Source organism: Ovis canadensis, chromosome 16 (genome assembly GCF_042477335.2).
Source record: "Ovis canadensis isolate MfBH-ARS-UI-01 breed Bighorn chromosome 16, ARS-UI_OviCan_v2, whole genome shotgun sequence".
Classification (NCBI taxonomy): Eukaryota; Metazoa; Chordata; class Mammalia; order Artiodactyla; family Bovidae; genus Ovis; species Ovis canadensis.
In genome coordinates this window covers 81,182,161-81,208,809 of record NC_091260.1, presented here as the reverse complement: position 1 = coordinate 81,208,809, position 26,649 = coordinate 81,182,161, and the positions used below count along the sequence as shown (strand labels likewise).

At 45.4% G+C, this 26,649-nt stretch overlaps 1 protein-coding gene across 1 annotated transcript in view; it reads left to right on the top strand.

The window, feature by feature from the left end:
• The window catches only part of ADAMTS16 (ADAM metallopeptidase with thrombospondin type 1 motif 16), a 182,078-nt gene that overhangs the window by 91,829 nt on the left and 63,600 nt on the right, over positions 1-26,649 (top strand). Inside the window, exons 11-17 of the mRNA XM_069556383.1 lie at positions 1,305-1,400; positions 8,314-8,462; positions 9,800-9,972; positions 11,786-11,916; positions 14,053-14,176; positions 14,576-14,820; positions 17,234-17,372. Coding sequence (XP_069412484.1) covers positions 1,305-1,400; positions 8,314-8,462; positions 9,800-9,972; positions 11,786-11,916; positions 14,053-14,176; positions 14,576-14,820; positions 17,234-17,372 — 1,057 coding nt within the window. The remainder of the gene's footprint in view (positions 1-1,304; positions 1,401-8,313; positions 8,463-9,799; positions 9,973-11,785; positions 11,917-14,052; positions 14,177-14,575; positions 14,821-17,233; positions 17,373-26,649) is intronic.

The window sequence follows — 26,649 nt, the reverse complement described above, 5'->3', positions numbered from 1 at the left end:
CTGGTTCAAGTATTCAAAACAGTTGTACAGATCATTTAAGAAATGTTTTCGTTATGTGCACTGCAGCCCCCACCAGCTTTCCTGAAGGTCATCATTTCATGACCCCCACGGTCTACCCTTCAGTAAGATGTTCCTTTGGGTCTAAAGGCATAAATAATTTCTTATAGTTGGAGAGGCTTTTTATTGTGATTAAACCTCAGATCTTGTTTTATTTTGCTCACGAATCAGCCGTGTGGGGCTTCCTGCCTCTGCACGTGCCATTGTTCTTTCTCATCTTTCTTTGCATGAACCCTTCATTCCTTCTCTTTGGGAAGAGCCAGCCTTGATCTGAAGAGTTGACTCATCTGTCCATCTTCTCCCACCCCTTTCCTGGGTCCTTCAGGCGAAGCTCTTTTCTAATGGCAAGCCTACCCTGCACCATGTTCTTTCCCTTGTAGCAGGGGAACCTCTTCCTATGTGCACCAATGGTGATTTATACCTGATCTACTCCCTCTAAGATCATTTTTGAGAGAGTAGGTCTGGTCATATTGCTTATGGAACCCCATGCCTCGCTAGATACCTGGCACATTCTAGACTTTCATCAAAGATTTGGGGTCAGTGGACGGGTGGGTAAATGAATGGATGGATGACTGCCTAGAGAAATGGACACGTCAGCAAGTTTCATAGTCATCTTTGACATGGAAATGAGGATTCAGAGTTGCAGAGGTTAGTGAAAGGTAGGAGCAAGAGTGAATTATGAAATGTTATATGTTGTTAGTTTTTAATTTCTTAATTTTTAATTATTTGTACTTGTCTTCAATGTCTGGATTAAGCATATTTTATTTTTAACTTAGGAAGTATAATTTTGTTAAATGTATGATGAATGCTGCTACTGCTAATATAAATAAATAGAGCTTCAGGGATAGAGTGACGTTGGACCATGTCTAGAACGTGAGACTTCTAGGTCATTAGTCTACCCTGTGTACCTACTCCTGAGTAGACATTAGCTTTTAATTCATATCAGTTTTTGGCCCTTAAACTTTTCAATGATGCTGGGCTTTCCAGGTATCTCAGTGGTAAAGAACCCACTTACCAAAGCAAGAGATGCAGATTTGATCTGTGGGTTAGGAAGATCCCCTGAAAGAGGAAATGACAACTCACTCTAGTGTTCTTGCCTGGAAGATTCCATGGACTCAGGAGCCTGGCAGGCTACAGTCCATAGCGTGGCAAAAGAGTCACACATGACTTAACAACTGAACAATGACAACATTTTATGACAGCTGTGTGGACCATTTCTAATACTAATGACCTTCTTTACATTTTAGGATATCTGTAAAGCCCTGTGGTGCCACCGGATAGGAAGGAAATGTGAGACTAAATTCATGCCAGCTGCAGAAGGCACTACATGTGGGCATGACATGGTAAGAAGCTCACCTTAGGTACAGACGTCATATTCAGATGTCAGCCTGTCAGCCATGCATCCTGCCTCCTTTTGTCTTTGTATTTCTGAGCCTGTCTTCCTGATCTTTATGTTCCTATCTGGTACAACTGAGCGACTGAACTGAACTGATACTATGTGGAAAGATTGCTTAATTTATATTAATTCTATGAAGAGGACTGACTCCCCTTCTCACTTTTCTGGTGATGCATTGATGAGATACCTGCAGTTACTAGACACTGATGTCAGGCAACAAGTGATGGCTGATTCTGTTTAATGAGGGGAAATGTTAAACTCTCGGCTACCTTATAATCCTACAAAGAACTAGTAGTGTTCAGTAGTTCTGATAAAGCCTCAGAGCATCCATTGAAGACTGTGGAACAGAGCCTTTTGACTACTGCTCCTGGGAAAATAAGATGCTGTCCTGGGGAAAAGAGAACGTTCATAAGACGGCAAGTTCATTAGTGACTGGGAGACAATGACAATTCTGTCTTTAAAACTGAAAATTAAATTCTCTTTATGCTCAAGAGTAATATTTTAATTCTTTTTATTTAAGCTGCGCGATTGTATTTTTCAGACTATAAAAGGCTACCGAAAAAGATAGAAATATGTCAGAACCGAATTGTCACCGTAACCATTTGTTCTTCCATGTATCTGAACTTTTTAGTGATGCTAACAAGTACAGGGAAACGTATGTCTGCATATTATTGATCTAGTACATTTAAAGTCTGAAGTTAGCTTTGTTACACTATAAACATATTTAAATGTGAGTAGTTGACTCATTGGAAAAGACTCTGATGCAGGGAGGGATTGGGGCAGGAGGAGGAGACAACCGAGGATGAGATGGCTGGATGGCATCACCAAGTCGATGGACGTGAGTCTGAGTGAACTCCAGGAGCTGGTGATGGACAGGGAGGCCTGGTGTGCTGCGATTCATGGGGTCGCAAAGAGTCGGGCACGACTGAGTGACTGAACTGAGCTGAACTGAGTACAGAAAGAAAGGATTTACAGTATTAAGAAGCAATGCTAACATGCTTTCGGGTTAAATTATTGCAATGCTGACTGAGAAAATGAAGAGAAATGAGGTAAATTTGCCTAGGATTAGCACCTAAGAACCATTCATCCTACACGTGTTAATATGCTTTATTTTCAGACTTTCCAAGGGTGGGATTGATATTTAAATCTGTCTAGCGATATAGAGAGCAGTAAACTAATCCATAGCAAAAGAGTCTAATAAGAACGCTTTTAGTTTCTCAAGAGGCTGAAGGAGAAGAGAGTGACAGCGGATAAAATGGCTGGATGGCATCTGGTGGACATGACCTTGAGCAAACTCAGGGAGAGGGTGAGAGACAGGGAAGCCTGGAATGCCGCAGTCCACGGAGCTGCAAAGAGTCAGACATGACTTGACAACAACTTATACTGAACAACAGTATCTCAAAAGAGGAAATGCGTTTGCTGAGGTACTGCAATGTAGAAATACCAGTTGTCACAGGGTACCAGGGAACTTGGGCTTCCCTGGCGGCTTAGATGGTAAAGAATCTGTCCCTGATGCGGGAGACCCGGGTTGTACCCCTGGGTCGGGAAGATCCCCGGGAGAAGGAAATGGCTACCCGCTCCAGTGTTCTTGCCTGGAGAATGCCATGAGGAGGAGCTTGGTGGGGTACAGTCCATGGGGTCCCAAGGAGTTGGACACCACTGAGCGACTGACGCTCTAACCAGGCGATTACCTGAGCTTTAAGCTGCAGGTGATCATGACTCCCCGCACATAGTTGCTTGCAAAGTTTTCAAAGTTATGCTGATTTCTTGAAAGATTGGTAGCCTTCCCACTGTTGCCCTGGTGATGGTGCACACCAGTATGGCTCGGCTCTCCAGGCAGCCTGCTTTCTTTAAAATCTACTACTTTTCTGGGATGATGTAATAACTCTGGTGCCACCAGTATATTATCATTACATTCTGTTTACCTTGAAAGCACAATTGTTGTTCAGTTTCTAAGTTGTGTCTGACTCTTTGGGACCCCAGGGACTGCAGTACGCACCAGCCTCCCCTATCCTTCACTATCTCCTGGAGTTTGCTTAAACTGATGTCCATTGAGTCAGTGATGGCATCCAACCATCTCATCCTCTGTTGCTGATTTTCACTGGTATTTTTTTCATTATGTTTCCAAATAGAGCTCTTTCCTTCAAATTGAAAAGAATTAGCACATATTAAGCCAGTATAGACCCTTACAAATTGCGCGGCATTAAGTGTTCTGCCTAGAATCTCGTGGGTGCCCAGTGGCCAGGATGGGACAAGCATCAGAGGCACCTGTAAAAGCTTCTCTGATGTTAGTTGTGTGTCCTTGTGCATCACTGGCCCACAGGTGTCCGTGAGGTGTACTGACTGAGCAGTGAGCGTTACCGAAGGTCAGAGTCCCCGTACTCTGGGGTATTCCAGAGCAGTGGGTATGTTCGAGATAACTGACAGTAGCTCTTCAGCTTCTGTACATCTCTCTCCTGAGTGGGAGCCTGTTCCCCTCCACCCGCTACAACAGTGAGGCTCTGGGTGGACATGCAAGCAGGCACACCTGACCAGTGGCCAGTACATCTTTTAGTGACAAGAGCTGTCCTTAGAGCGTTATATACATTGAATCCCCACAAGCATCCAGAGGGTAAACCTACGGTAGCCCCCACTATAGACCCAAGAACTCTTCCAGGAAAAAGACACTGGGTTCCCTGTGCTTGCGCCACGAGAAATCCGTAGCAAGGGGGTGAGGTCCACAGCCTGGGTGCACGCCAGAGCAGATTCTGGTTCATCAGTGATCCCTGATGTAAAAGTTAACCAGCTCTCACTTTGCGATTACGTTTGGTACAGGGTCTGGCTCATTACCTTGGGTCCTGGAACAACTCAGTCTGGTGGTTTCCATCATGCCTGATGCTCAGAGGAGGACGGGCAGGCTCAGGGCCCCCGAGTCAGTGCCCAGGCCACGCACCTAGCTGAGCCGATATGTGGGGCTCGTTCTCCCCTCCATGGCATCAGTTTTCATGGCTCATTATGCTGCTTCCCTGTCTGTACTGGGTTTCAGAGTGACTGTGGATTCTGTGGTCAGCATCACAACAGGATGTGTGCTTCACGGTGACCTCACACTGCCCAAGAGAAAGCCTCCTTTCAAGTCATCGACAAAACATAAAACTGTGACCAAATGGGATGGTTCTTAGAAATATAACCAGTGCTTCTTTGGACATTTTGTGTGTCTGCTTAACATAAGGATCTTACGCTGAGCACCTCACTCACCAGCTGCACGGGTCTGCAACCTGTGAGAAATTATGCTCAAAATTGTACGTGTGCGTGTTTATATTTGTGTGTCTACATGCAGCTTTCTTGGGAGAAGATGTAGTGGCTTCTCCTCAAATTCACAAAAAATAGCTTTTTAAAATTAATTTTTAAGGAGAGTCCCTTAAGGATAATCTTGGTCGTATATCCAGAGAGAATGATAATTGGAAAAGATACATGCACCCGTGTGTTCATAACAGCACTATTTACAGTAGCCAAGACATGAGAGCAACCGAGTGTCCATCGACAGATGAATGGATAAAGAAGACGTGGTGCGTGTATGCAATGGGATATTACTCAGCCGCAAAAGGAGTGAAACAGTGGCATTTGCAGCAACATGGATGGACCTAGACATTATCATACTAAGTGAAGTCAGCCAGGCAGAGAAAGACAAATATCACATGATACCACCTATTTGTGGAGTCTAAAAAAGGACGCAAATGAATTTATACACGAAACAGAAACAGACTCACAGAGAGAGGAAAGAACGTACGGTAACCAAAGGGGAATACAGTAGGAGCGTGGGCGCAACAGAGGCGCATCACTGTACAGCAAGTAGGCAGCGAGGACCTACTTTACAGCACGGGAAACTACATGTTGTATCATAACCTACAAGGGAAAAGAATCGGAAAAAATGCATATTTGTGTAAGTCTAACTGAATCACCTTGCCATACACCTGAAACTAGCAGAGCATTGTGAATCAACGGCACTTCAATTTTACAAAAGGACACTCTGACAAAAACAGCAAAAAAAAAAAAAAAAGCTGGTTTTTTGCAGTGCAATTATTGAAGCAATGATTATCAAAGCAAAAGACTGGAAATGATGCAAGTGTTCATCAGAAGGACACGGATTGGAAATACACTTACTGGAATGTTTTGTTGCTGCAACAAAGAAGTGAGGGATGTGTCTACCTTCTTCTGCGGAATGGACTACAGAATATAGAGTTAAGTGAAGAAAAGAGAATGGAAAAAGATAACATGGGGTCATTTATGAAAAAAAGGAGCGATTAAGCTACATTGTTTGCTTATGTCAAAAAATAAAAGAATAAATTCCAAGTCTCAGAAAAACATTACATAAACCCTTTGTTGTTGTTCAGTTGCTCAGTCATGTCCGACTCTTTGTGACCCCTGGACTGCAGCACACCAGGCTTCCCTGCCCTTCACCATCTCCTGGAGCTTGCTTAAACTCATGTTCATTCAGTTAGTGATGCTGTCCAACCATCTCATCCTCTGTTGTCCCTTCCCCTCCTGCCTTCAGTCTTTTCTAATGAGGGTCTTTTCTAATGAGTTGGCTCATCGCATCATGTGGCCAAAGGATTGGAGATTCAGCTTCAGCATCAGTCTTCCAGTGACTATTCAGGACTGATCTCCTTCAGGACTGATTTGATCTCCTTGCAGTCCAAGGAACTCTCAAGAGTCTTCTCTAACACCACAGTTCAAAAGCATCAATTCTTCAATGCTCAGCCTTCTTTATGGTCCAACACTCACATCCATATCTGACTACTGGAAAAATCATAGTTTTGATTCTATGGACCTTGGTTGGAAAACTAACGTCTCTGCTTTTTAATACATTGTCTAGGTTTGTCATAGCTTTTCTTCCAAGGAGTAAGCGTCTTTTAATTTCATAGCTGCAGTCACCATCTGCAGTGATTTTGGAGCCCAAGAAAATAGAGTCTGTTACTGTCTCCATTGTTTCCCCATCTATTTGGCATGAAGTGATGGGACTGGATGCCATGATCTTCATTTTTTGAATGTTGAGTTTTAAGCCAGCTTTTTCACTCTCCTCTTTCACCTTCATCAAGAGGTTCTTTAGTTCTTCATTTTCTGCCATAAGGGTGGTGTTATCTGCATATCTGAAGTTATTGATATTTCTCCCAGCCATCTTAATTCAAGTTTGTGCTTCATCCAGCCTGGCATTTCACATGATGTACACTGCATATAAGTTAAATAAGCAGGGTGACAATTCACAGCCTTGATGAACTCCTTTCCCAATTTGGAACCAGTCTGTAGTTCCATGTCTGTTTCTAACTGTTGCTTCTTGACCTGCATACAGCATTCTCAGGAGGCAGGTAAGGTGGTCTGGTATTCCCATCTCTTGAAGAACTGTCCACAGTTTGTTGTGATCCACACAGTCAAAGGCTTTAGCATAGTCAATTAAGCAGAAGTAGATGTCTTTCTGGAATTCTCTTGCTTTATCTATGATCCAATGGATGTTGGCAATTTGATCTCTGATTCTTTATGTCATTTTAAAAACAAATCCTTATGTCATGTAAACCCTTTATGTCATTTTAAAATAAAACTAGACCAAATTTTATTAAAGTAATTTATAAGCATCCCAAGAAAAATGAAATAATTTAACCTAAACAAGTCCCATTTAGGCTTTAAGTCAAGGTATTGGCTTAACCATGACTTGACAGAGGAATTATCCAAGTGACTTTAAAAACCCAGCGCTTTCTGCATCTCAGGTCGAATGTATCCAGTAGACACCAGGTACTAGAAGGAATCATAGGCTGTTTTCAGCGACCATATCAGTATTGGTAGATTGTTTTTGCCTTCCTAAAACTATTATTTTCTAGTCTCCTACACCGTGTTTGCCATCAGAATGCCGACTGTACCCAGTGCACGAGCCCATCAGTGAGGAAACCAAGGCCACTGAACGCAACCCTCTATCTTGTGTAGCTTTTGCACGTGGTGCAAGTGAAGAAGCCACGGGGACTTTAGCAGAATAACATCAATGGGCTCTTCTCTGGAGGAAGGGGGGGCTGATAGCATCCCCGGCCTCCCTGGGACAAGTGGAGCCCTGTGTGGGTGGTTTCATGTCCTGGGAAGGCTGTGTGACCTCTGACAGGCATCACTTAAAGCCTCCAGGCTCCCAGCCCAGGTGCTTCGGAGCAAAAGCATGAAGCACCGGACGGAAATGACAAGGTGTTGAGACACACAGACCCTCCAGCTGGACTTTTCCGTCCGACAGTCAATCTGTTCTGACGGCAAGAGATGAAGAGCGTGTTGTTGCTAGGGAAGGTTAGAGTTCGCACACCTGAGAGGTGAACAATCGGACTATGTGTTCCTGCAACAAAACCTGACTGCACGTGTGAGATTCCAGCAGCTCAGACAGATGCCTGAAAACTAGTCTTCTCTGTATCTTCCCTTCATGCGGATTTGCAAAACAAGGCTAACTTTGGAAAGAAAAAAAGGAAAGTAGCATTGACATGTATACACTACCGTGTGTGAAATAGACAGCTAGTGGGAGCTGCTGTGTAACCCAGGGAGCTCAGCGCGGTGCTCCGTGCTGAGCAGAGGGGTGGGATGGGGGCAGGGTCTGGGAAGGAGGCTCAGGAAGGAGGAGACATATGTATACATGTGGCTGCTTCACATTGTGGTACAGCAGAAAGTAACACAACATTGTAGAGCAGTTACACTTCAATTTAAAAAAGCATTTTTAATGTATTTCCATATGGGCTCCTGAGGGCAGGGAGACTGATGTCTGCTTATACTACCAAGCTTCCGGGGCTGAGCATTGCGGTAGTGATGAAGCCAGTCTCCACCCACAGTCAGATCACTGTTCTTGTTTTCGTTTAAATCTTCAGTGGTGCCGCGGAGGGCAGTGTGTGAAATACGGGGACGAAGGCCCCAAGCCCACTCACGGTCACTGGTCAGACTGGTCTCCGTGGTCGCCTTGCTCTAGGACCTGCGGAGGAGGGGTGTCACACAGGGACAGGCTCTGCACAAACCCCAGGTGAGCGCTCAGACCGCCCTCCTCCCCAGCAAGCCACCTCTCTGTGACAAACTTCCCAAACAGAGTGTGGAAGGAAGCTCGGGGAAAATAACTCTGTACTTCCCGTATTGCCGCGAAAGAATTCCAAGGCAGAAAGCCCTTTCACTCAGGCATGTACTGTATAGTGATGTCTCTGTGATGTGATTCAAGGTAACTGTTTGACCGCAACAAAAGTAACAGTGCACGGATGCTCCGCTTCTCAGTCCTGTATAACCCCTTGCGGCCCCATGGACCTACCAGGCTCCTCTCTCCATGGAACTTCCCGGGGAAAAGTACCAGAGTGGGTTGCCATTTCCTTCTTAAGGGGCTCTTCCCAACCCAGGAGTTGAACCCAACTCTCCTGCATTAGCAGGCAGATTCTTTACCACTGAGCCACCAGGGAAGGCCCCGAAGTAACAGACCGACAACAATATTCAGGAACTTGATTGTAATCACGTTTACATGAAATACCAAGGTTCTGCCTAAAATACGGAAATAAGTCATAAGAAAAGTGCAGAGAACACAAATGAGGGAGAATCAGTAAGAACAATTTTTTCAAGTGAGAGAAACAACGCCTTGGTTTTTCATCAAATATATTGACCTCCACGGTGTGCGGCTTCATTGTGTCTTGTGTAGGAGACAAGGGTGTTAGAAGCAGACCGCAGTGCAGTGGAATGAAAGGGTGTTCAGTTGTCATCGTGCACCTTTATTTGTTTAACTTACATTGACACTAAGTAAGATGATTTATGTCAGTCCTGTCTGTAATGCATGAGACCCAGCTGGTCTCCTGCTTCGGCAGGATGCTCCCCTTCTGGGGTGTCTGCATGAATTCTAGGGGTGAAGGGGGGTGTTTACTGTCCCTTGCAGCCAGTGGAGGATGACTGCTCCTTCTGTCCCCATCTGATGTCCTGGCCTTGTCACAAGGAAGCTGCCATCTGGAGAGTGAAGCAGTTGAATTTCAGGCTCATTTCTGCTTTTCACCACTGCCCTTCCTTAGTCATGCTCTGCTTTTTAGAATTCAGAAAACAGAGGTGCCCACCCGCCTCCTACAGGGAGATGAGCAAATACATGCCACTCGTTTTCCAAGTTCTAACCTGTTGTATCAATATTGCAAATGATACACCCAATAAAAAAGGAAAACACTACCCATATTGTAAGAATGTAACAAGTGCAAGGGGCTTCTTAGAAGGGCACTTTCCTTGACTGGTGACAGTAACTACCTTAACATTACCTGCTCCCTCTCCCTGACAAGCCCAATTCAAGGGAGGGGTGAGTAGCTGTTCCAAGGCAAGTTGCTAACCATGAACTATACATTTCAGACCATCGCATGGAGGCAAGTTTTGCGTGGGCTCCACGCGAACTCTGAAGCTTTGCAACAGTCACACATGTGCCCACAACAGCGTCAACTTTCGCGCCCAGCAGTGCGCCGAGTTCAACGGCAAACGGTTCCGAGGATGGTTCTACAAGTGGAAGCCGTACACCCACGTGGAAGGTAAATCTCAAATCCTGCTTTCTGGCAGCAGCCTCGGCTTCCTCACCCTTTAAAGAACTGCAGAGTCTGTAGAGTGGGTCCAGGTAGACCAGACACTGTGAGGCCAGTCACAGCTTCTGTTCTGGTTGTTAGGGCTGTTCCACCTGCCCCGAGGCATCTTACTGAAAGCTGACCAGCTGTGTGCTCAGAAAAACGGCAAGCTAGATAGTGAGTCTGTGCAAAGTGCTGTGGAATCCTTAAAGAGGTGATGAAACACTCAAAGTCCATGATTTATTGATAATGAATCAATTCTTTTAAAATTACAAATCACAGTAGCTGATGGTGATATGGCGATGAGTGTATCGCCCATTGAATGATTAGCATTGCTGAAAAATGAAAGAAAAATATCCATATCTTTTGGAAAATCAGATACTACACTGTATTTGGAAAAATTTGATCTATAACTTAGAAACCAAGAAGCTTATTTGTACTGTATGTAAGATTTTACTCTCCAGATGGAGAGAAATATGCGTTATTCTTATCATTATAACAACTTGAACTCAGTAGCTCAAGTAGTATAATTTGAGAATAAATTCAAAGAACACCTAATCATCGTGTTCTTCGAAATTGAGAATATTATCAGGAAATACTTGGGGAATACATAAGTCGGGCCTTATCTCACCTGGCACTTACTTTAACTATCTCAGTGTATATAATGTTATCATGGTGAGAGGTTTATGAAATCAGTAAATTCTGAAAGGAAAATTGAAGCAGTTTTACACAAAGGCTTTTTTGTTGGGTTATTACTTCCAAACTCAGCAAAAATTAAGCCAGTGAGAAACAAGGAAGCAGGAGAATAAAGGAGAAAGAACGTTGAGATCAGGGTCAAAAAATCTGTGTGCTGTTTCTGGTTTTCCTAGTCTTCAGTAAATACGTTCATTGATCATGGAAACACATATTAAATTTGATTCTTAGCATTATTCAGTCGGTTCTCTTATCCTGCACAGTAAAGAACATATTTGTATATGAACATTGGGCCAATGGAAACTCCTAAGGCAGAAAAATATTTATTATCAACTGTTCCCTTCTTTAATATTTATTCTCAACTCTTGCCTTCTTTACTGAGAAGAGAACAAAGGAAAAAAAATTTATACAAAAGTTCGTATTAGCCATATAAATTATAAATCCTTGAAATGGATTACCGAGTGAGGTGTGAACTTGATCTTCCAGTCTTAAGTCCATAATGAGATTTATATTCTTCATGTGACAATATTTTTGGCAATTCATTATATTTTTAAGAAAAACCAATATTCTTTGGAGATTGCATCCAAAAGTTATTCTCTTTATCAGTTTAAAAATATTATGTGTTTTAGTAAATGTAGTAGCTAATGAAGAAATTTTGTGATCGTTTCAATTATTTTATTGTGCTTTATTTATAAGAATTTTGTATATTGTTGCAAAATGGTAGTGATTTTTTGCATTTCTACACAGATCAGTTAATTATACTAGTAAAATAGTTGAACAGTAGTGTAGTTCAAGTCAACAAATGTTTATTGAATGCCTGCTATGTGCCAACCACTGTGTATAGAATGAGGATCAATAAAGGACACAGTAGAGTAAAAATTAATAGTGAAGCTTTAAAAAGTAATTTAAAAATGAAAGGAAAAAAGAAGTCGAAAGAGGCAATTTTAAAAATGTCTTTGCTATGTATTATTGTGTGGGAGTTTTTGTGGGCAAAAAAAGAAAAAAAAATAGTCTATAACATTTAGAGCAAAAAGTGATCAGAGCTTAAGTATCTTTCTTATTTGTGTTTGTGTGTGTATTTCTTTTTAAGATCAGGACTTCTGCAAACTCTACTGTATCGCAGAAGGATTTGATTTCTTCTTTTCTTTGTCAAATAAAGTCACAGATGGGACTCCATGCTCGGAGGATAGCCGTAATGTTTGTATAGATGGGATATGTGAGGTAATAATGATCATTCATTCATTCAACAAACATCTCCCAACAGTCCGCTTTGTGCCAGGCATCCTGTAAGGGGCTAGGGAGACCAGACACCTAAAACCACACCCTTTCCCTCCCTGTCACAGCCCAGAGGGAGAGAAAGCCATGAGTGCAGGAGGCAGTTTGGCAAGTGGAGGTGTGTGCAGAGATCCGCGGGAGGGACAAGCTGCTTCCCTCTTAGATATGGACCCAGGAAACTCACAGGGCTGCTGGGGGGGGGGGGCTAGATCTGAAAGGATGAGATGGAAGAGGGGCGTGGGGAAAGCGGGGAGAGGGACCCGGTGGTACAGGAATCACGGGCTGCAGGAACGGTCCGGTGGTCAGAGAACGAGGAGGCAGCAGGAGCTGGGGGACGCTGGCGGTGAGTGGAGGAGGAGGTGCTCGCAAAGGGCCGTTTGCTGCCGGAAGACTTGGGTGGCTTTACCCTCACATTTCAGTGGAAGACACTGCAACTGGGAACCGGCAGGTGAAGCATCAGATGGCAGCCACCCGGCGGTGGCACCAGAGTGAAGGAAGCCAGGCACAGCTTAGAGCCAGGGGCCCCTGCATGGCTCTGGCGGGGTCTCGGGGAGATCACAGCCTCACTCCTGCTGGAGAGGGACTCTGGGCGTGGGCTGGGAAACAGGGGCTGCTGCGTGGACCCAAAGCTCTGAGCTTATCACCATGCGCAGAAGTGAGATGTGGGGAGCATTTCGTTACATTAGTAAACAAAGGGCGGGGGGGGGGGGCTATGTGCAATGACAAATACTGGGCTTTTCAGGGAAGTGACTCAATGTCTATATTCAGTGGAGTCCGAAGACCTTGGTCCCAGATCTGATTTCCTCTAAAAGTGTAAACCGTGACTGTGGTAAAGTCGGACCAGCACTATGAGGTTAGACTAAAGCAGCACACACAGGGCTTCCCTGGGGGCTCAGACGGTAAAGAATCCGCCTGCAGTGCAGGAGACCCGGGTTCCATCCCTGGGTGGGGAAGATCCCTGGGAGACAGGAATGGCAACCCACTACAGTGGGTTGCCTGGAGAACCCCATGGACAGAGGAGCCTGGCAGGCTACAGTCCATGGGGTTGCAAAGAGTCAGACACAACTGAGCAATTCACACACACACACACACACACACACACACACACACACGCACACACACGCTGTTCAGATCTTTCAGCTTCAAAATGCTCAGCTCTCCACCCACCATGTCTGATTATCAGTCAGTTTGTTAAATATCTCATTGTTTTCATGTATTCTTAGTGATGCAGTGTCACAATTCCTTATTTATAATTCTAAAGTCCAAAGAGCCGCAAAATGGGAAGTTTATATGACTGTAAAATATAAGGCAACTTGAATTTATTTGTTTGCAAAGCTGCCTTAAATTGATGAGACTGTCTTCAGTTATGTTTATCCCACTCAGTGTGTGAGTTTTACAAACATCATCCATGTCCCCACATCTTATGTATAATATGTTAGTTACCTTCCTGCAGTCCAAAAACCCTGAGTTGTGCAATGTATCTGGTCCTGGTATTTCAAACAAGGGGTTGTGGACCCTGGTTACTTCATTTCTGAATGGATTTTCTTTTTTACCTAGGTAGCCTATATCTTTTGTTAGGAAATGTAAGACTAGCAAGCATCATAGAATTTATAAAGAGCTGCTAAAATTCTAAGACCATAGCCAAATGTGCTATAATTTGGGAATAATCGTCCCGTGGTCTACGTTCCTTCTTTGTCTCTACACAAGACAATCCAAAAGCACAAGGTGAATTCCAGTGGACCCCCATGAGGCCACATGCTTGTCATTTGTGCTTGGCTCTTCACGTCGGGCTGAAATTTACCCACGTCTCCCACAAGACAATGCGACAGGTGTAACCCAGGGCTCCAGACAGGACGGCCGTGTAGCAGTGCCAGGGAGGACAGGCTGTGCTTGCCACGAGAAGGCCTCCTTTGGACGGAAGCATAGCTTGACAGTCTCACAGCGCACATACTGGGTATCCAATAAATATTTGTTAACTCTCCCGTGTCAGTGAAACTTTCCAGCTCTCCGGGGAAAGGTTTGTGACTTCGCTCCTGTTGTCTTGTCTTTCATGAATGACCCGTGGCCTCGTGGGTCCCACAGAGAGTGGGGTGTGACAACATCCTGGGGTCCGACGCTACGGAGGATGCCTGCGGCGTGTGCCAAGGCAACAACTCCAGCTGCACGACGCACAAGGGCCTCTACGCCAAGCAGCACCGGGCCAACCGTGAGTCCACCCGTGGGATCCGCCCACCAGCCGAGCAGAGACGGAAGGGGACCCTCGGTGGGAAGGAGGGGGGTGTAGAGAAAACAGCCAATAGGCAGGGTCCTGAGAGCCCTATGTGACTCCTGGCCTGCTTTGCTTCTCAAACCTGTTTTGATTAGAAGTGGTTGCTAGGTTATTTCAATTAAAGCAGTTCTTAGAAACCATGAACATTACAATAGCTCTGTTCCAATTAAAAAAAAAAAAAACTCCTCTGTAGGATTCATGGAACTGGATGGCCAAACTAGACCTCCAGGTTCCAAACTCTGATCCCCAAGGGCTGGTCACGGAGAGCCACGGGCCCTGGGGTTGGCCCTGCGCTGCTGAAACACCACCTTCTCCCCTCCCGTTTCCTCTGTGCAGAGTATTACCAGATGGTCACCATCCCCTCTGGAGCCCGGAGCATCCACATCTATGAAACAAACGTATCTACCTCCTACATTTCCGTGCGAAATGCACTAAAAAAGTACTACCTGAACGGACACTGGACGGTGGACTGGCCTGGCCGGTACAAGTTTTCAGGAACCATCTTTGACTACAGCCGTTCCTACAAGGAGCCTGAGCGCTTAGCCTCTCCTGGGCCAACCAACGAAACGCTGATTGTGGAGGTGAACCCCAGCCTCCTGCTCTCAGGGCTTGGACGGGGGGTCTTGGGGCATTTCTGTAGGTTCAAGGCTATATTGGTGAAATATCACATCCCCAGAAAAGTGTTTGCAGTTAATGTCTCTGAAACAAGACTAATCAATGCACAGACTGAGTGGGCCAGTGGACCGCTCGTCTTTCTCTCTAGGCGCGTGATGAGATTTATAAGGACACACCCATGCAGTCCTGGGTTTTCCATCTTTATTAGTGGATCGTGACCTAAGCCCACATCTCTCCTGTAAGCTCTGCGGCCGTGAGAAGCGGCCGCGGTGGGGGTCTCTGTCTGCGCCTGTGTTTCGGGTGGGATCAGGATTCTCCTGAGTCCGGTGGAGACAGGAGTGAGGTGAGAACCCACCACCTGGGCCCAGTGCCAGGCAGGGGCCCACACACAAGCCCCTCTGTGTTCTGTCCAAGATGGCACAGGCCCATGAGATACACTTGAGCAACTTCTAACAACGTAATGTGTCCCCTTGGGGCCAGGCAGATGGTGGTAACATGCAGTGGACACACTAATTTCATATGTTTTTACGTTTCTGTGCACATTTAAAGGAAAAACTTGGTTAAAAGCTGCCCCCTCGGCCTGCACCTGTACGTGCAGTTGTGAACACCCCCCCCCAGGTGCCCTCCACCTGCAACGTGGGCCTGGCAGCTCCATCCCGCCATCCTTGCGTCGTCCTGAGAGATGCCTCATCTCCACATGTCCCACCTCCGTCTGCCCTCTCGACCTGGGACTGCTCCCGCCTCCACTTTACAGACACGCTCACCCTGAGCTCCTGCCTTGGTTGTCTCTCTCCCACCATCTGAGGCTTTTAGCTTTATTGCGCATGCTCGCTCAGTCCTGTCTGACTCAGTGGGACCCCGTGGACTGCAGCCCACCAGGCTCTCTGTCCATGGGATTTCCCAGGCAAGAATACTGGAGTGGGTTGCCATTTCCTCCTCCAGGGGATCTTCCCGACCCAGGGACTGAACCGCATCTCCTGCGCTGGCAGGCAGGTTCTTTACCTGGGGAGCCCCTTTTAGCTTTATTACTCACAGAGAAACAGAGGTCGATCAGGGTTGAAAGTGATCGAGGCTTCCTGGGAGCCCATTTCCCGTTTCAGGATGTCGGGGGCGAGAGCAGATCTATGGCCTGCAGTGGGGCCATCTGTCCAGGGCTTATCCCTGCCCTACGGCATCTGCCCAGCTAGACTTGAGCTGTGTTGTCGGGGACGGGACTGTGGTGCCAGGGAGTCGGGGAAAGTCCAGTGACTTTATCCACTGGGCCTTCCCATTAAGAAGCAGTGAAGGCTTCAGAGATGGAATTTCTAGTAACAGGCTAATGGCAAAGTTCCCCGCCCCCCAACCCACCCGAAAAAAAGCCTGTCATCGAGATCAAGTGTTCAAATACTTTTAGGAGGAAAACGTAGTTGGTTCATCTGGTCGGGTTTCCAGCTAGGAAGTGAAGAGTCCAAGTGTGATTCCATATGCTAAGCGTGGTTCACAGGTGTGCCCAGCCAGAGAGGGCGTCTTTCCTCCTGCGCCCACACGGAACATGTCAGTAGGCGGAAGATCTCTGCATCCCATCCCCAGAGAAAGGACTCAGAGTTAGCTTCCATCCTGCAGAGATGAGACGCACTCAACTGTTGGTTGTTTGGAACTCACTAGGCTAGGAGTCGGACACGACTGAGCGACTTCACTCTCACTTTTCCTCTCATGCATTGGAGAAGGAAATGGCAACCCGCTCCAATGTTCTTGCCTGGAGAATCCCAGGGATGGGGGAGCCTGATGGGCTGCCGTCTGTGGGGTCACACAGAGTTGGACACGACTGAAGCGACTTAGCAGCAGCAGCAGCAGGAATTGTGAAGGTGCTTTTTAAGTATCACTTTCTGATTTGCTCAGCTGGGGAGGATGGCTGGGGCTTGCCAGGAAACACCCAGGGAAAGAACCACATGCCTTTGTTAGGTTGCAAAGACTAGGCAGGGAATACTGCATACAGCAAAAGAATCAAATGTCTATACATTTTTATAGATGTGTTTGAGTCTAGTTTAATATTACAGTCATCATCTTATTGACATGACTAATGTTTCAAGAGCTTAAAACAGGTTTCCTTCTATATGTTGGTTCTGTGCTGTGCTTAGTTGCTCAGTCATGTCCGACTCTCTGTGACCCCATGGACTGTAGCCCAGCAGGCTCCTCTGTCCATGGGATTCTCCAGGCAAGAATACTGGCGTGGGTTGCCATGCCCTCCTCCAGGGGATCTTCCTAGCCCAGGGGTCGAACCCAGGTCTCCCACATTGCAGGCAGATTCTTTACCAACTGAGTCACCAGGGAATCCCAAGCTACCTACTGTATATTGGTTCTAATTTAACTCATTTTCTCTTTCCCTTTTTTATTTTGTAGCTTCTGTTTCAGGGAAGGAACCCAGGCATTGCCTGGGAATACTCCATGCCGAGGTTGGGGGTTGAGAAGAAGCCTGGAGCCCAGCCCAGCTATACATGGGCGACCATCCGCTCTGAGTGCTCCGTATCCTGTGGAGGAGGTAAGTCATATCCCATGGTTGCCCTGGTGATGGGCACAGAGGTGCCAGGCATCTTTGGGCCATGGGACACACTGCCGTGGTCTTCAACACCTAGCCCTGGTCCTTATCACATGCCCTGGTCCCCATCACACGCCCTGGTCCTCATCACAGTGTACCTGGTCCCCATCACGCACCCTGGTCCTCATCACAGTGTACCTGGTCCCCATCACGCACCCTGGTCCTCATCACAGTGTACCTGGTCCTCATCACGCGCCCTGGTCCCCATCACGCACCCTGGTCCCCATCACACGCCCTGGTCCTCATCACGGTGTACCTGGTCTCCATCACACACCCTGGTCCCCATCACACACCCTGGTCCTCATCACGGTGTACTGACCCTCATCTTGTCCTGATGAGGAGCCCAGGGCTCCTTAACTCTTCCAGAGGCAGAGTGTCTGAGCAGTGGTCCTGAGTATCCCTCGAGAACTTGGGCTCGCTTTTCTAACTCAGCTGTGTCCACGTGTGACCTTAAAGTTTAGTAAATTGGATTCTGCTTTTTGTCTAAGATTTTTTTAAAAGGTAATTTTGTTATTTGAGAACATTCAGATGAAAGCCGCTCAAATTATTATATATTTCTTGTTGATGATGAGAAATAGAAACCTTTGTGGAAATGAGTGATACAGAGCGATGATTTTTTATCAGATTGTGGTGGTTTCATCGCTAAGTCGTGTCCAACTCTTGCATCCCCATGGACGGTAGCTTGTCAGGCTGCCCCGAGCATGGGATTCTCTAGGCAAGAATACTGGAGTGGGTTGTCATTTCCTTCCCCAGGGAATCTTCCCAACCCAGAGATCGAGCTTGGGTCTCCTGCATTGCAGGCAGATTCTTTACTGACTGAGCTACGAGGGAAGCCCTTTATCAAATGGTCTTGTTCAAACATTTTATTGGAAAGAAATTTGTTATAAAGTCATATGCTTAAATTCACTAAGAAATTATAAGAATTTCGTGAAAGATTCAGTAAAAATGACAAGAAACTACATGTCAAAAAGAAGAATTTCATTTGACAGTAGATGAGTTTGTCCTCTTAATACCTTAAGAATTTTCAGCCCATGACTGAGTTGAAGAAGCTAGTTCACTGGAGAGAGATTTTTAGCTAGAGCCACTTTGTGCTCTCTGAGAAAGGATGGAGAATAAATACTTACACATTTTAGAAACAAAATATTAAGTTCTACCTGATATTGAAAATCAGACACGTTTCCATATGGACAAAGGGCTTTCAGCTTTGTACATTCCAGGTTTTAATAATCAAGAAAGTAATCTAAGCAGTAGTTTGAATTTAAGTATGTGCTGTGTGCTGTGCTTAGTTGCTCAGTCATGTCCAGCTCTTTGCAGCCCCATGGACTGTAGCCCTCTAGGTTCCCCTGTCCATGGACTTTTCCAGGCAAGAATATTGGAGTGGGTTGCCATGCCCTCTTCCAGGGAATCTTCCCAACCCAGGGATCAAACCTGAGTCTCCTGCATTGCAGGCAGATTCTTTACTGTCTGAGCCACCAGGGAAGCCCAAGAATACTGAAGTGGGTAGCCTATCCCTTCTCCAGCGGATCTTCCCCACCCAGGAATCGAACCAGAGTCTCCTGCATTGCAGGCAGACTCTATCAGCTGAGCTACGAGGGAAGTCCATGTATTTAAGTATAATAGGACACAAATTAACATTTTATAAAGTAAGAATAAAATGAGTTGATAAGGAAAAAAGTGAACTCATGTCTTCTTAATAATTGCTTTAAATCAATGAGCAGAAGGAAACACAGGAAAATTGAACAATTAAAAAATAACAGTCTGAAAAGTTAACACCATGTACTCGATATGTATTTATTCTTCTCATTAAAAATAAAATGTGTAAATCCTGTTTAAATTCTGACATTAGGAGCTTTCTAAGGTAAAATAGAATCCCTTTCTGCAATGCAGGCTAGCAGCAAATGACCCTCAAGGCAGCCAGAGAAAATGTGGGGTGTCCTACTCAGGGGAGGGACCCACACCAGCTATCATTTTGCTCCATTCGGGAAATAAAGCAAAACAGGCCGTACTCATGGGCATCGCATGTGTGGTCTGGTTATCACTCTCTAACCCCATTTTTTCCCCTTCCCTTTCTCTTCTGCTCTTGCAGCCATCCCCTACGACTCTCTGCAACCTATTGGATGCATTTGATTTTATCTGTCCCTGTTTGAGATTATCTAACAGTGTCTGATTAAAATAATAAACCACAAAGCCTTCTATTTGTGTCAGGATAATTTTCAGATGCGTCCTTGTAGATTTTCACGTGGCTGAAAGAGCGCAGCGAGTCACAGGGAAGCACGCGTAAGGGCAGCTGGTCCATGAGTGTGTTTCATTAGGGCTTCCCTCCGTGTCCTCCCTGGGAGAGCCAGCATGCAGAGGACGCTGGGTGTCCTCAGCTCCGACCACGTGGCCCGTCTCAGTAGCCTGAAACACTCCAGCGGGTGCTGAGCACACTTGTAAATCGCCAAGCTACACATAAGGAATAATCCTCACATTGAGGTTTCTAGAGGACATCAACCCAAAACCTATCCCCTAATCATTTGCCTGAAGAATTGTGTTATAGAGGCAGTGAGTGGGTGTTTAACTTCAATGGAAAAATTCATGGAAAATCAAGGTTTCTCAGTTGAACAGCTAGAAGGGATGTCTAACCCCATCCTTTATCATCATCTGTGTAGGAGGTGGCTCCTTTATACAGTCTTCCGGTGGAAATGCCAAGGCCATGCCCCTCCCAGGACTCAGCGCCTAACCAAGAGCATCTTACGTTTTTTTAATTGAAGTATAGTTAATTTACCATTTTGCGTTAGTTTCAGGGGTACAGCAAACTGATTCCATGTTATATATAGATATATATGAATAACATATATACATCTGAATAACATATGCATATATGTATAACTGAATATACTGTGCTGTTTTGAATATATTTGTTGATTATCTATCTTATGTATAGTAGTGTGTATCTGTTAATCCTAAACTCCTAACTTCTCTCTCCTCCCCTTCCCTCTTAGGTAGCCGTAAGTTTGTTTTCTATGTCTGTGAGTCTCTTTCTGTTTTGTAAATAGGTTCGTCTGTAACATTTTTTTTAGATTCCACATGTAACTGATACCATATGATACTGGTCTTTCTCGTTCTGACTTACTTAGTGTATCACCTCTAGGTTCATCCATGTGGCTGCAAATGCCATAATTTCATTCTTTCCATGGCTGAGTGATATTCCAGTGTGTCAAGATACCGTATCTTTATCCATTCATCTTAGATTGCTTCAGTGTCTTGACTGTTGTAAACGGTGCTGCTGTGGACAACGGGTGCGTGTGTCTTCTTGAATCAGTTTTATCTGGATATGCTCAGGAGTGGGATCTTACGTAACTCTACTTTTAGTTTTTTTAAGGAGCCTCCATAGTGTTCTCCATAGTAGCTGCACCAATTTATATTCCCACACCCTCTCCAGCATTACTTTTTGTAGACTCTTTGATGGCCGTTTTGAGCAGCGTGAGGTGATGCCTCACTGTAGTTTCGATTTGCGTCTCTCTAGTAATTAGCAGTGCTGAGCATCTTTTCATGTCCCTTTGCGCCATCTGTATATCTTCTTTGGAGAAGTGTCTGTTTTGGTCTCCTACCCAGCTTTTTAATGGGTTGTTTGTTTCTTTGACATTGTGCTAAATTAGCTGTTTGTGTATTTTGAAAATTAGTCCCTTGTCGGTCGCTTTGCTTCCAAATATTTTCTCCCATTCTGTAGGCTGCCTTTTCATTTTAGTTAGGGTTTCCTTTGCTGTGCAGAAGCTTTGAAGTTTAATTATGTCCAATTTGTTAATATTTATTTTTATTTGCATTACTCTAGGAGACAGATCCAGAAAATACTGCTGCAGTTTATGTCAAAGGCTATTCTATGTTTTATTCTAGGAGTTTTATGCTATCTGATCTTACATTTAGGTCTTTAGTCCATTTTGAGTTTATATTTGTATATGTGTTAGAGAATGTTCCAATTTCATTCTTTTACCTGGGAAAACTGTAGCTGTCCAGTTTTCCCAGAACCACTTATTGGACAAATCATTTTTTTCTCCATGTATCCTCTTGCCTATTTTGTCATATATTAATAAACCATAAGTAGGTGGGTTTAAGGAAAGGGCACTGTTTAAATCCTATTGGCTTGAAGTGGACCCTCCCATATTTTCCTAAAAGGGCAAGACCACACCTTCCCTTCTCCCACTCTTTCCTCTCGCATCCCCCAGGATTATCCTATTTTCTGTACAAACAAGATAAAAATAAGAAACACAACATTGTGGTTAACTGGGCACCTGCCGTGTCCTGTCACTTGCCTGGTCTCGTGGAAACCCTCAGTTCAGTTCACTTCAGTCACTCAGTCGTGTCTCTTTGTGACCCCATGGACTGCAGCAATCCATGCCTCCCTGTCCATCACCAACTCCCAGAGTTTACTCAAACCCACATCCATTGAGTCAGTGATGCCATCCAGCCATCTCATCCTCTGTCGTCCCCTTCTCCTCCCGCCTTCAATCTTTCCCAGCATCAGGGTCTTTTCCAATGAGTCAGTTCTTCGCAGCAGGTGGCCAAAGTACTGGAGCTTCAGCATCAGCATCAGTCTTTCCAGTGAATATCCAGGAGTGCTTTCCTTCCTCAACAGGGCTTTAAAACAGAAAGACCCACCTGGAGGCAGCCAGATCAGGCTCAGGGCTAGGTTCTGTTTCATCTGCATCATATTTTACATTTTGAAGATTTCCGCTTGCGTAGGCCTCTTCGTAACCTAGATTGGAACTCCTGAAGCATGCTTTGCCCGGTTCCCTTCTTGTGACTTTAACGTCTGCGAGCTGGAGAAATAGCCAGGGAATGAGTAAGCCAGGAGGAGACCCTGGGAAAGCCCCCAGCCCTGCCGCATCTGGAAACGTCACCTGGCCTCTGTAAAGAAAGGGCAGTCCCATCCCTGACCTGCTCTAATGGGCCATTTCTCTTTAGACAGCGAGGTTTCCTGACAGGCGCAAGGCAGGCAGTGCCTCGTCTTTTCTGACAGCGTCCTCTGCTCATTTTTTTTTCCCTTTCCACTCACTCTTGTGACATAACCATGGGATTTTATTTCAGTAATCCTGCTTAGTTGTGCCTTTGCCGGGATGATGGAGTGGTGGAGGAAGGATTCACATAGGGAGATGCTAAGCCAAGAGTGTTTGAGAGAAGGATCCAGCTTAGCCGATTACATGCGACTCTAAGACAGGGACTTCCAGACACAGGAATGGCTTCGGCCGACTCTTATTTACAGTGTAAGGGCATCAGCTCTTTCTCAAAGTTACGTATGCTGCAGCTTTTAAAAATCAACCTTGGTGACTCCGCTGGCTCAATGTATTTCAAACTATAGTAATGAATCTCAAACCACTGCTTTACTTTTGCATGAAAAGGCTTATTCAGATTTGGCTTATCAGTTCAGCTGCCGAGTCGTGTCCGAATCTGTGACCCCATGGACTGCAGCACGGCTTATAGTTACATTTAATCTCTCTGGTACATATCATGCAGTATCTGGGGATGATCCTCTGATTTACCGTTAGCGTTCCTCAGACAAACCTTAAGACTGACTTGTAAATCGAGCTCTCTTAACGCTTTTCCAGCAATGTTCTCATCATCATCTGCAGATATTTCTAGGGCTTAAACTTTAATTTTAGTGATGATGTTCAGAAAATAGAATAAAATTACATATTGGAAACCTTGCCTTTGTTTTGTTTATAGGAAACCATTCATTCATTTATTCATTTATTGTCCAGTCAGCAAATGTTTGTATCAGTCTGAACCTCAGTTCAGTTCAGTCACTCAGTCGTGTCCGACTCTTTGCGACCCCATGAACTGCAGCACACCAGGCCTCCCTGTCTGTCACCAACTCCCGTAGTCCACCCAAACCCATGTCCATTGTGTCAGTGATGCCATCCAACCATCTCATCCTCTGTCGTCCTCTTCTCCTCCTGCCCTCAATCATTCCCAGCATCAGGGTCTTTTCAAATGAGTCAGCTCTCCGCATCAGGTGGCCAAAGTATTGGAGTTTCAGCTTCAACATCGGTCCCTCCAGTGAACACCCAGGACTCTCAAGAGTCTTCTCTAACAACACAGTTCAAAAATTCTGAACCTCAAACTTTTTTAAATCAAGTGGGGAAAATGTAGAGACCTTTGCTTAATCCTGTCTCTGAACTGGATGATGAAACACCAGTGTAATTTTTCTTGTTCAGTCGCTAAATAGTGTCTGACTCTTTTGTGACCCCATGGACTGTATGTAGCCTTCTGGGCTCCTTTGTCCATGGGGATTTCCCAGGCAAAAATCTTGGAGTGGGTTGCCATTTCTTTCCCCAGGGGATCTTCCCAGACCAGGGATCAAACCGATGTCTCCTGCATTGGCAAACAGATTCTTTACATCTGAGTCACCAGGGAAGCCCCATAATGTAATTGTTACTTTACTTAAAAAGTATTGAGTGACTTACTAGCAATATGGCTAAATGAAACATGGGACCTCTATAAGGTACCTGATGCAGAGAACTGACTCCTTGGGAAAGACCATGATCCTGGGAAAGACTGAAGGCAGGAGGAGGAGATGCTTGGATGGCACTATGGACATGAGTTTGAGCAAGCTCCAGGAGTTAGGCACTATGGACATGAGTTTGAGCAAGCTCCAGGAGTTGGTGATGGACAGAGAAGCCTGGCGTGCTGCACTCCATGGGGTCACAAAGAGTCAGACGTGACTGAGTGACCGAACTGAACTGAACCTCTAAGGCATGGGGCATTTTCATTCTTCCTTAAATGTGTAAGGCACCATGCCGAATTCTGAGTCTGTAAAGAGAAGTCATGTAGACTGGCACTGTCCCCAAAAACATGCAGTCTGCATATCCACACATGTAACGTGCAAGACTACAAGCTGTCGTGTGCAGGGGTCCATGAGTGCTCAGAGTCCCAGGAACCTGGCACAGAGTGCTGGGTGGCTGCATTTTGAGCATCTGGAGTAGTCAGCAGTGGAGACCTGGGACCGCTTTTGAACATCAGCCGTTCATATTCTTCCTCTAGTTGGTAAAAATCATCTTTTTCACAGGAACTACTTCAAATTAGATCTCCCCCATACATACATTTAGAACATCCTTACATGCTTCGAGTCTTAAAGTAAATGTGCATTTTACTTTTTTAAACTTTAAAGGCTTGAGCTTGTCCTTCTAGGTCCCAGAGATCAACTGAAATGATTCTGGCTTTTTCCTCCCTGTGCTGGGTCACCTTTGAGCCAAATTCATGAAACTACTTCTGTGTCTGTATCCAAGACCCTGAGAAGTTGCAAAGCACATCCTCTCTTTAGCCCTCTTACCCACCAGAAAAGCAGAGAAGAGGAACACAAAGTTCATCCCTGGTCAGGGCCCTCTGCCCTCAGGGGCCATGTGTGATGTTCACCCCATGCATCTCCTGGAGCACCCTCAAAGGTGCAGGGTAAGATGCAGAAGCCCAGCTCATCCCAAGGAGCAGGAACTCTTCCCTTTCTCAGAGTCTCCCAGTCCTGCAAAGCCCCCCTCCTCTGGGGCACTGGGACCTGTCCGAGGTCTAGTCCCTCACACACGCCCATGGTGATCATGTGGTCATGACTGGCTCCCTCCCTCCTCCTGCCATGGGTGGGTGGGTGTGTTTCAAGTCCTGCCCACATCTGTTAGCCAAACTTGGGACCTTAAAGACGGGGAATGCCCACCTAAAACAAGACGAGCAGCGTGTCCTGCTCTCACTTTGGACTGGGCAGTGCTGTCGGGGAGCTCAGATATCGGGCCAGCTTCTCATCAGTCGGAACAAACACAGGATGCCACAGGCCATCCATAAAGGGTAGTCATCGCCACCCTCCAAGCTCGGGTGCCCATTCGGGTGCCGTAAGCCTGGAGTGATCATGCCAGCAAAGCTGCCACTCAGGCACACGTGGAAACAACTTAGACTCTGAGCATCAGGAGTTCACCCACCCAGCTTTCCTGGAGCTACCAACCCTCTCCACCTTCAAGGCCTTCAGGACACAGACACCGAGAGTCCACACGGCATCTGGCGCTTGCCCTGGACTTGGTGCAGGCCCCTTGTGGAAGCACATGCTTTGTTTGTGGAATATCTTCCAGTTTCCTGGGCAGTTTTGCTTATGAGCTTGGCTTCCTTGCCTTTATAAAAGAAGGCTGAGGCTTTTGGCAACAGCTGGAAATCATTCTGCCATTAGATTAACTGAAAACTTAGAGATTCTTTGATATAATTACCATCTTTAAGACCAAATACTCTTCTTCCAGATACTTTGGCAAAGTATGAAGATTCTAAAATGATTTCCAAAGAGCTGGCCAGAGCTGGTTTCTGTAAAAAGATTAAGATAGAGCTTCATCGCTTTGCTCATTAAACTCACCACCTTCCATGGCCAGGGTTCAGCTTTGGGTTTTTCCCAGTTAAAGGATTATTCTGTCTTTTTTTATTGATTCTTTGAATTTTGACTCTGCTTCTCTCTCATCTATTAATATGGATCATTTTAGAAGGCTGGCCAGCTTGATTCTAACATTCCTGTGGACTCGCAGATTTTTCTTTCTGACAAATAGTTGAGATTATAAGTACAGTTGAGAAATTGCTTTACAGCTGTGCCCTCAGTCAGAAAAATGATACCTGAGTGTCTGTTAAACATTCAGCCAGGTGGCTGATGAGACCTCATCCCATGTGAAACTCATCTGAAAACGTAATTATCTAAAACCTAGTATAGAAACAGAACCCAGAAACCCTAAATACCATTGGGCATATGGCTGTCTGTATTTTTATTTTCCCAGGATATTTAGATATTTGAAAACAAGAGAAACATTTAAATTCACCTTTACATCTATTTTGTTTATATGGAAAATTAATTTTACATTAAAACTTCGAGCATCCCTACCACACACAAGCAGATTTGACCTCCAGAATTCATCATCCCTCAGGACATTGCTGGACTTTTAGATTCCTGAGCATTTCCATGTGGAATAAAGCAGAGTGTTCCCAGACTGAATCCCTATGAAAATCTCAGATCAGCTCAAATGCTCTGACTTGATCAGAGATCCCGAGTCAGGAGTGTTTTCCTATCCTCATATCCAGGGCTTCCCAGGCGGCTCAGTGGCAAAGAATCTGCCTGGCAGTGCAGGAGACACAGGAGATGAGGGTTTGATCCCTGGGTCGGGAAGATCCCCTGGAGGAGGAAATGGCAACGCACTCCAGGATTCTTGCTGGAGCAGTCCCATGGACAGAG